Genomic DNA, 14,353 nt, shown 5'->3' on the forward strand with positions numbered 1-14,353 from the left:
GGGGTGGGGGAATGGGCGGGGCCAGGGCCCGTGGAGGGTCCTCTTTTTTTATTTAATAGATATGGTAACCCTACTTTAGGCCAGTGATGTAAGTGGTTGAGCCAGTGCCTGGTGACTCTGAATCAGGCAACCACAGTTGGTTTCCTGTGGCCCACTCCCTTCGCCATAGCATCTGAGCCCCCTTCAGATGTAGTGGAGAATCAGAGTCATTAGCTTTATTCAACTTAGCTTTGTGGCCATGCTCTTGCTGAACTGTTTTGTTTATCGGGAAGCTGGGCCTTCCATTGGTTTGCTATAAATCTCTGTCTTTCTCCTGAAAGACCAGTTGTTTGAACTTTATGGGAGAAGGGCTATGTTATTGTGTGTGGGGGGGGGGGGGGGGGTGTAATTAGAGAAGCAGGAGAAATTCTACAGAAACAGATAGAGAAGGAGCAAACAGACAGACAGTGTGAACAAGCACAAGCACAGTGTGCCCCTGAGAAAAGCCTAGAGGGGAGAGCTATTTGAAAGGGTTTGGAGCTATGAGCAAAGAAACTTCATCCTGTTTGGTTCCTCCTGTGTTCGGAGAGACAAGGACTTCGTACATTCTTTGTCTGTATCAAAGGTACCTGACTCCATCATTAATTTCTCATCCTACAGGAAACACCTGGAGGGCCCAGAACTTTGGCCTGCCACTTAGGTCAAAAGTGGTAACACAAATATCTCCTTCACTTTATCAATTGTGATCCAAACAATATTTAAATCAATTTTAAAGCAAAACATGTATGCTGAAAGCACTTATTTATGAGAGAGGATTTATTAAAAGCCTTGAAATTTCTGCTCACTAGTTTTTTTGAAGGGCAAGTAAAATATTTTTTTCAGTATAGTTGGTTCCTTCTGGTGAGACAAGTGAATAGATTATGTGCAAGACTGATTAAAATCTATATGTAGATAGCTTTGCTAAAGTATAACAACAACAACAATATCCCAAAGGCCCTTGTTGGATTGGGGCCTCATTGTCCTGAGCGCTGTACAAGCTTACAATGTGAAAAGTTCCCTGTCCTGAAGAGCTTTACAGTCTATGTAGAAAAGACAAAATAGCGCTAGAAAGGCAACATATACGGAAAATGTTAAAAGTACAAAACTAGTTAGTTGCATTTTTTTCCTTTGAGGAGTTTTTATTTCATTTCCCCAAACCATCTGCTACCACCCTGGCCCCTCTCGCAAGCCAACCTTCCTTGTTATTGATGTTCAAAATGTTCTCCTTTCATCTTACCCCCACCCTCCAGCAGTTGTATCTTTTTCCAGAATGAACAGGGACCTGAAAGTATTGGACTGTACTGTTTCCAGGTTCTTTAATCCTTTCTACCATAGAGGTGATGCTTCCAGAGGTGTGATCTCCAGCCACCCACCACTCACTGCTGCTACTGTAACCTCTGCAGAATTTCTTGCTCTCTGGGGATGGCCTATCTTCTCAGAGGTGATAGGGGCTGCTGCCTGGTGGAGGAGGGCAATTATAAGAACAAAACGGCCATACAGGGTCAGACCAAAGGTCCGTCCAGCCCAGTATCCTGTCTTCCGACAGTGGCCAATGCCAGGTGCCCCAGAGGGAATGAACAGAACAGGTAATCATCAAGTGATCCATCCCCTGTCACTCATTCCCAGCTTCTGGCAAACAAAGGCTAGGGACACCATCCGTGCCTATCCTGTCTAAAGCCATTGATGGACATATCCTCCATGAATGTATCTAGTTCTTTTTTTGAACCCTGTTATAGTCTTGGCCTTCACAACACCCTCTGGCAAGGAGTTCCACAGGTTGACTGTGTGTTGTGTGAAAAAATACTTCCTTTTGCTTGTTTTAAACCTGCTGCCTATTAATTTCATTTGGGGGCCCCTAGTTCTTGTTATGAGAAGGAGTAAATAACACTTCCTTATTTACTTTCTCCACACCAGTCATGATTTTATAGACCTCTGTCATATCCCCCCTTAGTCATCTCTTTTCCAAGCTGAAAAGTCCCAGTCTTATTAATCTCTCCTCATACGGCAGCCGTTCCATACCCCTAATTGTTTTTGTTGCCCTTTTCGGAACCTTTTCCAAGCCCAATGTATCTTTTTTGAGATGGGGCGACCACATCTGCCCACAGTTTTCAAGATGTGGGTGTACCATGGATTTATAAAGAGGCAATATGATATTTTCTGTCTTATTATCTATCCCTTAATGATTCCCAACATTCTGTTTGCTTTTTTGACTGCAGCTGCACATTGGGTGGATGTTTTCCGAGAACTATCCACAATGACTCCAAGATCTCTTTCTTGAGTGGCAACAGTTAATTTAGACCCCATCATTTTATATGTATTTTATGTGCTACTGGGGCAGAGATTGGAATCTAGGGAGAGCTGATAATGATTAGCAGTGTTTGGGCTGAAATTACCTACTTACATTTCAAGGATGTAAACATCAAGAAAGGAGTATAATTGTGCTGGATTGTCTAAACTGATATGACAGAATGATGGTATGAAACCGATAAAAGAAAATCTTAAACTGACTATCAGGACAAAAATTCCTGATATCCCTTGCCCATGTGGGAAAAACATAGAGTTTAAAGAAGTGCGAAGTTTTTTACAGAATTTTATAGAAAAATTATATACCTGCTATGAAATTCTATAAAATAACTATTAAATATTATCAGGAAAGAAGTTATTAAATTCTATAGGTTTATGGAGTATATAGCTATTAAATTCTATTAAATTCTATACAGCTTATTGATGGGCGAGGTCTGTGGAAGTGTCTCCCAGTAGAAGTGAAAGGAGACTCATTGCATCAATGATTTCAAACTAGAAGGGACATAACTGTGCATTGGCATAGGTGGGCTTGATGGTATAGTTGGTTGTGATTTTTTTCATCTTTGATATCTATATAATATCAGCCAAGCTAAAATAAAATAATTTGTAGGCTACATTTATCATATACATGCCCTCTAGACATTCCATTTCAAATCCAGATTGGAACTTTCCCAAAATTTGGGGCTGTTTGGATGTAGGGTTTTGGTTTGGTTGCATGACATTGTGGGTTGGCTTAAACCTCACTGAAACTTCATTTAAGATAGTTGTAAGAATCGACTAAGTTCCTTTATGGAACCGGGTTCCTGAAATAGTAAGGGCCTTTGTGATGATTTGGAAATTGGTTTGTACAATTTATGAATTCTGTGGGAGATTGTGAACTCTAGTATGTGTTTTTATCAGACTGCAAACTCCATTTTGAGTGTGAGGGCTTGTTGTGTTCCCAGTAGTCTCTTTACCTCCATGTTAGGCTGAAATTCCGAGGTGTAGTGGAGGGTCTATTGAAATACAAATATCCTATACAATGGACTGGTTCCCAACAAGAAGAATTTTACTGTATTTTCAGGGGAGAGGTTGCCTAGCAATAAGGGCACCTCTGGGGACTGACCAGGAGGTCACCTGACTAAGGATCTGATCTCTTCACTCTCTTCAGCCATTTTCACCTGCTCAAGATGACAGAAGCTGCTGCACAAGCCTTATGAGGCTGGGGGACCCTCCTTACCCAAGCACAGATGTCCCCAAAGGACTCCCAGAGCTAGAGTGAGGGGCATTGGATTCATGATGTTTGTTGTTTTCTACATGATCTGTACCTTCTGCGTATTTTTCATACTTAAGTAAGGCGCAATAACATCAGCGCTAAAGACATGTTGAACGCTCTGCAATGCTATTCTGATGTTTTTTCCGAGAGCTGGAACAGTTTCCTGGTACTTTCTTTTTTTAGAAGTTGCACCCCCGGACCCATCTGGCCTCCCCTCAGTGGTGGTGAAGCGGAACTGCCTCTATCCCCTGACTCTATTAGTGGCTTGATCTTTTAGTTGCTGTGGGAGGTGGGCCATGGCAGAGCAATAAGTGAGCAGCTGCTCTTGCCCAGCAACTTCAGGAAGAAGGGACTGGCCAGCGGTGGCAGCTTGATGGAAGGCACTGCTGAGTTAAAGCCAGCTGCTGGTGGGATGTGGAGCACGGGGCGTACCATGCTTCAGCTCCTCTCCAGAGCTGCCAAGTACACACCTGCCCACGGGGGAGAGGCAGGACCTAAACCGCTAGCTGCCCCGGCTGGCAGAGTGACTCAGAGGGTAGCCAGGGATATTAGGCTCCCGCTCCACTCATACAAGAAGCAGAATGGGCTGCATCACTCGGAGCTGCTGCTGTGCCGGTTTCCCAAGGCCAAGTCCTGGCGCTTCTCCTGCTGCCTTCTGGGCACCTGCTGGTGCAAGAGCTGCCTGAGCAATCTGGTACTTCTTATTTTACATGCTGTACTTACCACATGCCCCCTGAGAGGGTTAAACTGGAATCCAAAAGGCTCAAACCGTCAATGGGATTCTGGGAGAGGGGGGTGTTGTTTTTTTGAAAACTACAGGAGGTGTCTGAGTAGCCAGCCCTGAGCCCGGGTGCTAAGCACCTGGGCCACATGATCACAGCTTTCTGGAGGGGCAGCATTCCAAAAGCATGTCTACAGACTGCAAGACAGGGATAGTGCCTGGACACTGTTCAGATTATGGAGGTTTAAAACTCCCGGGGATTCAATGGCACAGATATCTGGTGAGTTGCCAGCAGAAGGAGCCCAGACAGATCTGTGACAGCCTCCAACCAAAACACAGGGACATGTGACCACCCAAAACAAAGGCACATGTCAGGCTGCTCAAGAATTTGAACTCTGTGAGCTGAGGGGCTTTGCTGAGTGTGGTTTTAGTGGCAGGGTGGGGGGTGAGAGAGAGAGAAGTCAGAAAAACACCAGAGAAGGCAGAAAGGAACACAGAAGAGGCACTGGGAACATGGACATGAGAAAAGCTAAAAGAGCTTTGGGGCTAATTGCTGACTGGAAAGGGGCTTGGAACGGAGAGTAAAGACGCTATCTCAGGCTATTGGAGTCCTGCTGTGTTGTAAGTAACAGGATTACATTTTTAAAAAAACCTGACTCCATCACCAGTGTCCCCTCCCAACTGGAACAACCCTCAAGACCCTGAATTTTTGGCTAAATGCTCAGGTCAAAAGGAATAGCAATACAAACTCCCCAGACACAGTTTGACTTCTCTCAGGAGAGGGAGAAGAGAAGAATTGGTATCTCACCACAGATTTTTGTGTTTTAGGCAGGATAGAGACTGTTGTCCAACTTAAAAGGCAGATTAAAAGCGGTAGTGGTAAGGATGATTATATGCTTCCATTGACTCAAAGAAAAAGCATATGGCACATAAAATGGTTTAACTATCAAGATCTAGAAATGGTCCCAAAATTTATAGAACACTGATACAAGTGCCTGCAGCTCTGGAGTAGTTATCAAGTGCTTTAAGATAGTTGCATTTTTTTTAATCAGCTGCTTATGGCATGTTGTTCTTTGCTACATCCACCATTATTTTCAAAAAAGGAGAAAAATGCTAGCTTAGAGCATGTGGCATTACTACTTCTGACCCCTCTGAAGTGAGTGATCCAAGGTTATCAAATCAGACAGCAGAGGAGTAAAGGAATCAGGAAGAGTGCAGGGTGCAGCCAATCCTTATTAGCATAAATCCACACTAATTTTAAATTGAGTTTTTAAAACCTAATTGAGCAGAGTTTTCGAGCTCTGTTCAGAGTGAGTGACACATAAATTGAAACAATATAGCTACCATGAACCTTCTAATGAGCAGTGAGCACTGCTGCTTTTCTTTTTGCCCTTTTAAGAGCTCTGACATTAAAGAGAACAGTTCAATTAAGAGATCATTTCAAATCATTTGAACACTGTGACTGGTTAATGGTGTCCCAGTGCAAGATATATGCTAAGGTGAAGCCAGGGTATTTGCTTCAACTTTTATTTTCTAAGTGGGAGATCACTTTCTGGTTGCAGTGTTGAGTCCACTGGTGATTAAAATTATTTAAAAATATAGATAGATATACATGGGGATAGACTTTGCACACCTACTGGAGAAGCTGCATTCACTGCACTCATATTGAAGAAGAGTAACATTCAGAGAATTTTTCAACCTATCAAAATCCTCCTTCAATGAAATTTGAGCAAATTACACTTTTTAATTCTTTTAACTCCAATGTAATTCTAACTTTCATCCAGCCTGCCATTATCTTATGTTTCATTTACTGCAACATTCTCTTCTCTGGTCTCAATAAATGCAATTTTGCCCCTCTTGTATTCATTCAAAATGCTGTTCCAAAGATCATTTTCCTAGCCCATTGCTTTGACCATGTCACCCGTCTCTTTGCATACCTCCACTGGCTCCTTCTTCTCTATCACCAAATGTAAGCTACTTGTCTTCACTTAGAGGGCCATTCACAGTCTGTCCACACTGTCCTTATCTCTTATATGCTATAAAGATGTCCACTTCTGCGTCTGATCCGCCAGTGGTGCTGGCCTTCGTAGTCTGCTTGTTAAATTTTCAAACAAACACCTTTGTGCTTTCTCAGATGTTGCTCCTCATGCTTGGGAGGAGTTACCCATAACAGCAACAAAGTCACCACACTGTCCTCCTTCAAAACTCTCCTTAAAACTCTTTTGCTGTGATCCCTACAACAACCCAACAACAGTTAGGCTGCTGGTGTACTGGGCCTATCATGCTGACCAATATCGTCTTATTATATCTTTGTGCTCCCCCAGGCTGTCTATAGCAGGGTTTCTCAAACTTTTTTTGCTGGGCCCCCCTTTGAAAATATTTCAGGTTGTGACACCCCCCACCCCAACAAAAGTGATAGAAAATTACTATAGTATTGCCATCCTTCTGCGCTGCTGCTGACTGCTGCGTTGCCGTCAGAGCTGGGCAGCAGGAGAGTGGCGGCTGCTGACCAGGCTCCCAGCTTTGAAGGCAGCGCTGCCACCAGCAGCAGCACAGAAGTAAGGGTGGCAATACCATGCCTGTTGCAGGGCTATCCCCCTACCATTTGTTTCCTGGCATTTTTCCACCCCTTCCTCTCTCTCCCCCCCGACATTGCACTCTGGGCGGCTGCCCTGCTCTTCTTGTCCTGGTTACGGCTCAGATCTTGTGACCCCCCTACAATAGCCTTGCGATCTCCTTTTGGGTCCGGACCCCCACTTTGAGAAACACTGGTCTATAGTCACCTGTTTTCTCTTATACCTATATTGAAAGTTGTAGGGCAGGGACCGTCTTTTTGTTTGTGTGTTCAGTGCCCAGTACAATGTGGTCTTGGTCCTGTGTGCTCCTGCAATACAAACAATAATTAATAAATAATTGTTAGTAAAAAGTAGTAGTATACTTAAAAAAAAAAAAATCAGTAATGGAGGGTCTGTCAAGGGCTGCATAGTTTATAGCACTGTGCATACAACAGGAGCCTGTAGTTTTTAGGTTGCCTGAGCTTAAAGCTCAGGGGAACACTTTCAAAGATAATTTAAATGGGCACATTTTGAGTTGGGTGATTAGACTTTGTTAATACTGTTTTGGGCATCCTGTTTTAGGGCACATCTTCACTACCTGCCGGATTGGCGGGTAGCAATCGGTCTATCGGGGATCGACTTTTCGCGTCTAGTGAAGATGCGATAAAATTGATCCCTGATCGCTCTGCCGTCGACTCCGGAAATCCACCGTGGCAAGAGGCGGCAGCGGAGTCGACGGCGGCGCGGCAGCGGTCGACTTGCCGCTGTCCTCACAGCCAGGTAAGTCGACCTAAAATACGCCACTTCAGCTACGCTATTCACGTAGCTGAAGTTGCGTATCTTAGGTCGACCCCCCGCTGTAGTGTAGACCTAGCCTTAGAGATCTAAAGCACAGTGAAGGCCTAAAGGACCTGTATAAAGGAGACAGACACCAGCCATTCTCGAACCATTCTAAAACCTGAAGATAAGGGAGCGATAACTCATTAATGCAGTCAGCAAAGACAATTCTAGGTTTTGTTGTGAACAGTAAATAAAGTTGTTAAGCTAATTAAATTTCTGTGTATTGATAGTGAGGCAATTCCATAACTGTTTTAAAGTGCTTCATTATTCAATTTAAAATTAGGAGCCCAGTTAATTGTGTTTTTCTAGCATTGAGAATGCAGAGCAGCATTAATAAGGGACTTGTAACATTTGGAGACTAATTTGTTTTACAGAACAGGCTATGTAAAGTTCTTCACTGTCAAGGAGAATGAGTTTGGAGCATTAGAATTTAAAAACATTGGAGTCAAAATGAAGGAAGTGCCTTAATGTAAGGAAATTCTACTTTTGAAGCAAAAAATGCATTGCATTTTTCAGAAACCTATATTTAGGGTTTTTTTAAAAAGGGGATTAATCAGTTGTATTCTGCAGTAAAATCCCTCTGCTGGAGAAATAAATAACATTCATGGAAAGGTAAAGAACACTTCTTAAAAGCATATTTTAACAACAAATGTTAAATCCTTTTATTTTTCCTCTTCTACTGCCATCCAACACTTTGCAGGAATAGACTCATTGAACTAGCTGAGTTGCCTTGCAGTCTTCTGTATTACCGTATTTCAAAATTTCAGTCTTTTAGTCAACATAATCTACACTTAGTGTTTCTTAATAAGTGGCTGACAAGTTGTACGTGCTGGGAAAGAACATGATTTTCCTTCACCTTCCTTCTCCCTGGGCTGATGATCAGAACATAGATTGTAAGGAAGCTTCGATAAGTAGAAAGGAAGGAAGCTGCAGTGTAATTTATTTATTTTAGTTAATATAAAGTTTGGATCTGGCGACTTAAAAATAATTTATCATTGTGTAGACTATCAAAACGTTCATTTTAAGTCTGATTTAAACTGAGGAAATAAACAGCTAGAGAATCTCGCTTTCAAATGCAACGAGCTAGCTAAGAGGAGGAAAGAGATACGTATTGCATAGTGCTTTTACTGTAGCTTGAGTAGTAGTGGAACGTGAAGTCTTTAAGTGTGTAATAGCTGTTCGGTATTATAAGCTTTAGTAATACTGTTGATAGTTTGCATCTCAATGGTGCCTTCCATCTGTGAGTCTCTTTGAAAACATTAGCAAACTAAGCCTAACTTCACCTTTGTGAGGTAGGTATTCTCCACATTTTACAGATGGGAAAACTGAGTCACAAAGAACCTATGATGTACCAAAGGTCATCCAGTGAGTCAGCCACAGAATTGGCAATATAATCCAGCTCTCCTGACACCCAGTCCTGTGCTCTTACCACATGATACAATTTCAGATAACTATCATATAAGTGAGAGTTGTGTTAATGTACGAGATGGTGGCTTTAAAAAGAGGCGGTATCTGAGTATATTTTTGTAGTATTTCAGATCAGAGTTTTCTCTTCTGCTGGAGACGCATTTTTTTCTGTTTCATTTGGCAATATTTCCTAGTTTTCTTCTGCAATCTGAGCCATGCCTATGGGGGTAGTTGGAGGTTTCACAGTTGACTCAATGCCATCTCTGACATAACAGCAGAAAAGGAAATTAAATTGGTCTTCTCAATATAAACTTTTATCATGAAATAAAGGAGAGTCAGTCCAATAAAATTGCTGTTGATAAAGATGATGGAATGCTCTTCATACCAGAATTTTCTTGGATTGAGGGGAGCGGAAATCTGTCAGGAGTATATAAATGGTAGCTTTCAGACAAGGTTGTAATGGGGTGTGGGAAATGGTGCATTTTGACTGCTATAAGGCAGAAAAAACTAAGATTCATGTTTCAATGTGTTAATGGTTAAAAATGAATAGTTTTACAGTGAGTCTGAGGCAGCACTAACAGCTGGCTAATTTACAGCAGTATGTTTTTTCATTACGAGAGGGCAGCTCTTTATAGAGAACCTAACCCCGTACTAAGACCATAAATGTTAGATGTAAAATGAAATGATCTAGTACATGCCAGTAGCCCAGAAAACATACATATGCAGCTTTGACTCATTTCCTTTCCCCCTTCTTTTCTTTTCTTTTCTTTTTTTTTTTTTTTTTGCCAGAGGCTTTAATTTTATTAAATTCCAATTTGCTGCCTTTATGGCCCAGCAATATTGCTTCGTGCTCAGAAATTCTGAGTTTAAGTTTTGGGTGGTATTTCTTATTCCTGGGGTTGATTGGTTAGTTGTACATTTCTACCTGAGGTGGCGATTTGATAGGAGTAGGCAATGCTGCTGCAGGACAGATAATTGCCTCTGTTGATAAATGAGAAATGATGCTCACAGTTTCAGAAACAGCTGCATCCACTTGTACTAGGAGGGGGATGCTGTCTGTGGGAAAGAGATGGTAACATCTCTGCTGGAGCTAGAGCTAGTCAAATTTTTTTGAACTTTTGAGTTTTCAATGAAATTTAAAATTTAATTTTCATTGGGGGTGAGGAGATGGAACACAAACATTCACTTGAAAATTTTGCAGTTTTTTGTCACCCATGGAACTGATTTGAAATTTTTTTGATATTCAGAAATGGTGTTGAAGTTTTGACATGTTTCAAAAATTCAAAAATCGGTAAACATATTATGAAAAATTCCTGTTTTCCATTTTTTTTTACAGCTTTTTTTCAACCAGCTCTAGTTGGAGGGTGATTGATGTCAGGCAGTGCAATTTCAGGAAGTGGGTGCTTGGTGCATAAGAACTAGCATAAAAGGGCAAAAACAGTATCCAGAAAGCTGTTGAAAATCCAGCAACTCTGTGCACAAGTTTTTGTAGAACTTCTGTTTACAATGAACTGATAAATTGGTTTTAACTTTACAAAGTTTAGTAAGCTGTCCCAGTGATGCAACTCTCACAATGTGATGCTGCTACTTGGAAAGCTAGGATCTCCTGTGAAAAGTTCCCATTATTGAACAATGCAAGATGGATGTGACGTGCTTGGCCTCTTGGGGTATGTCTACATTGCAATTAAAAACCTGTTCCAGCTGACTTGGGCTTGGGCTAAGGGACTGTTTAATTACAATGTAGATGTTTGGGCTTGGGCTGGAGACCAGGCTCTAGGACCCTGCAAGGTAGGAGGGTCCCAGAGCTCAGGGATCCTTAATTCAAACCCTGCGAGCCTGTGTGAGCTGGCATGGGCCAACCATGGCTTTTTAACTGTAGTGTAGATATACCCTGGGAAGGGCGGAAGGCTGAACGCTTCCCAACTCTAGAGGGGAAACTCTTTGCTAGACCCTTCCATCATGGAAAACTCAGCATGGCGAGATTGTGTTTGGATGTTTTAAAATATATTTGTTGGTACTTTTATGTCTTTGTCAAGAGGAAAAACACACTTATAAGATATCTTTGCACTGTTTTCTCTTGTTTATAGCGACGGAATGGAGAAGATATTCCAGTCGCCCAAACTAAAAATATCAATCACAGAAGATTTGCTGCTACCTTCAAGTTGCAAGAGGTGACAAAAACTGATCAGGATTTATATCGCTGTGTAACTCAGTCAGAGAGAGGCTCTGGAGTGTCCAATTTTGCTCAACTTATTGTGAGAGGTAAAGTTGCAAATGTTTTCATTTTATGAAATTAAATACTCTTAACATCAATGCATCATATTTACATTTTTATTTAGCCAACAGATAGCACAATAAAATTACAGAAATCCTCATAAAATAAAACTAATGAATGTGGCTGTATAGTTTTGACAGCCTCGTTTCTGACAAGTGCTTTCCATAGAATGGGACTCTATAAAAAGTCCTAATAATGCAATGCTTGTAAAATACCATATTCCTTTCCACTATCTTCTAGATAATATTGGTTGAGATGAATACTGATTAACATTTAACAAATAATTTTACAGATATGAAAGTATCTACTGTAATAAGTTAATTTTTACTTCTTAATGTTTTGTGGGGTAGAGGAGAAGCAATGGTGTATTTGCTCAACCCCCATCCCAGAATACTTTGAATACTTTAAATGAATTTCAGTCCACTCAGAAGCATGGCAGCCTGCTGCAATGCAACCATGACTTATGCTTGGGGAGTGGGAGGGTTATGTTTTAATTAAGCTTGATGGCCCAGAAAGAAGGGATGTGAAAATTTTCTCTTTCAGTTGGCCTGTTGTGATCCTGTTTCCTGACTTCAGGTGACCTTGTTGGTTTACTTGCGCTTACCAAGTCTGGCAGTGGCTTAGAGTTTGTAATTTGGGGTGGTGGGGGATAAGGAGGCACTTGGTCTAGTCGTGAGAACACAGGACTGAGATTCAAGACTACTCGGTTCAGTTCCCAGCTTTGCAATTCACTTGCTATGTGGTCTGGGGCAAGTCATTTAACCTTTCTGTGGCTATCTTTACTCAACTGTTCAATTACCTACTCACACATTTGCAGTGAGGCTTAATTAATATTTTTGTAATGTGCTTTGAGACTCCCAGGTGAAAGGTGATTGAGAAGTGCAAAGTATTATTATTACAAAAACCATCATTAATTGGGCCCTGCTACTTCCTTGCTGAACAGCCATCAGCTTTGGTAATGTTACCTGGTGTTTTGTACAGTAATTAGTCATATTGTTTCTTCTAGTGGATCACTATATAATTTCCTTTTTTAATGTGATAAAAGTAGTCCTGTGGCAACATGAAAACTTAATTTTTGATATAACTAAGAAACTAAAACATACGGACATTTGCCCAAGAAATGACTGATGTTTTTTAGTTCTTTCCAGTGCAAGAAAATAGTAAAGTAAAATAGTTTTTAAAAAGTTTTGGAAAACTCAAGTTAAAATATTGAAGTCCAGAGTAAAACTCAGCTTTATGACCCAATCTTAGCTTGATGGTAAGTAGCAATCTAGTCAATACAGACATTTTATATATATAGATTCTATTATTTTAAAAGTTCCGGTTTTTAAAAAGTATATATTGCACTTTCTAGAGTTAGAAGCTGAAGAATGTTAGCTATTTTATTATATTTTAGTTAAATTTCTTTAATTGCTCTAACAGTTTTTCTACCAATGCATTGGTCTATTGGACATCAGAATAAAAAATGGGTGTATAGGATTTGTTGCTCACTGTTATATTTGAAAAACAATATACCGTAATATATTTTCTTGTTTGTCTGGATAACCACCAAATAAATCTTGTTAGCCAAAAACATACCCTTGGGGGTCAGCTACCCTGGTGTTAAAACTGTGCTGAAAATTAACCATAATGACAGGTCCTATATCTCAGTGGCACTTTAAAGCTGACATCCTGCTACATGGATACAAAAGACGGTAATTTTAAGGGAAATTTTTGGGCCACTGATATGAATTACCTTTAATAAGAGCTGGCATAGTATTGCCCATTGTCAAAGATGACCCAGGGGTAAGAGTTTATTAGTGCATTTCCTCCTAAACCGAAAGTGACAGGGCTTGCTTAGGGCCTTTTTGTTGCTGTTTGTAACAAATGAAAATTTCACTGTGGAATTCTCATGCTGAAGAGTATTGATCTGTGTTTTCTCACAGCCAGAGGAAAAAAAAATACGGTGAAACACAATTTACTTTGTCATGACTTTAGGATTGCTTCCAGATCATTCTGAGTAATGATAATGTCTTCAGCTTGTAGAAGCCAAACTTTATTGACAACACTGGTTATTAGCGAGCGAGAGATGAACAGTATCTGTTGCTCAGTGCATCAAAATTTTGGTGTGTGTGTATATACTGTATATGTGTGTAGAATACATACTTTAATATAGATGTGTAAACAAGGTGCAGTTTACTACTCAGCAAGGTATTTTAATATTGATAATGGAAATTCCAATTTTATAACTTATTCTATCCAAATCACCATCTGCAAATCAGCATCTAATTATTCTTACAAGGAAATTATCTCTAGACTTTATTACCAGATTTTTTTGGCACCACTTTCAAAGATCCTCTAAGAAATTCCTTGGCTGTTTTATTTCACTTTCATTAAGTTTTGTTTCACAAGAAAGACCAGTATAGTGTTTTCAATTCAATTACAACATTTTACCAGAGGTATTTCCAGTCAATAATTTAATGTTGAAACCTTTACTTTGAGTTGCGCTTCAGCTCTCAGCTCAGTAGCTGTGTTGTATTGATTTTAATTGGTTTCTGTGGCACAGCTGTCAGTCTTGTGTATTTTCCTTCTACAGGAGGCTGTGTACAGTTTCAGACAATAAAGTTACCTAACTGAAAATGTCCCCCAGTCCCATCTTCCACTTTCATTTGTTCCCTGGTAAAATTGCCAATGCCCAGAAGACAATATGTAGCCTTGTGCAGATGCCTGTTTTGGGGGGATTGAGTGTAATATGGGGTAGGAGAGGGGAGAGAGCTATGAAATCTAAATGCTAGCTAGGGTGACCAGATGTCCCAATTTTATAAGGACAGTCCCGATTTTGGGGTCTTTTTCTTATATAGGCTCCTATTACCCCCCAACCCCTGTCCTGATTTTTCACATTTGTGGTCTGGTCACCATAATGCTAGCAACTGGGGAGCAGGGCCGGCTCCAGGCACCAGGCAACCAAGCACATGCTTGGGGCGGCTCCTGGTAAGGGG

The 14,353-nt window shown here is 40.8% G+C and overlaps 1 protein-coding gene across 1 annotated transcript in view; it reads left to right on the top strand.

Annotated features, from left to right (window-relative positions):
* Positions 1-14,353, top strand: part of PTPRK (protein tyrosine phosphatase receptor type K) — a 564,673-nt gene that overhangs the window by 287,176 nt on the left and 263,144 nt on the right. Inside the window, exon 6 of the mRNA XM_026649826.2 lies at positions 11,188-11,362. Within this exon, the coding sequence (XP_026505611.1) occupies positions 11,188-11,362 (175 nt within the window). The remainder of the gene's footprint in view (positions 1-11,187; positions 11,363-14,353) is intronic.

Source organism: Terrapene carolina, unplaced genomic scaffold (assembly GCF_002925995.2).
Source record: "Terrapene carolina triunguis isolate 2854851 unplaced genomic scaffold, T_m_triunguis-2.0 Scaffold85, whole genome shotgun sequence".
Taxonomy (NCBI): domain Eukaryota; kingdom Metazoa; phylum Chordata; order Testudines; family Emydidae; genus Terrapene; species Terrapene triunguis.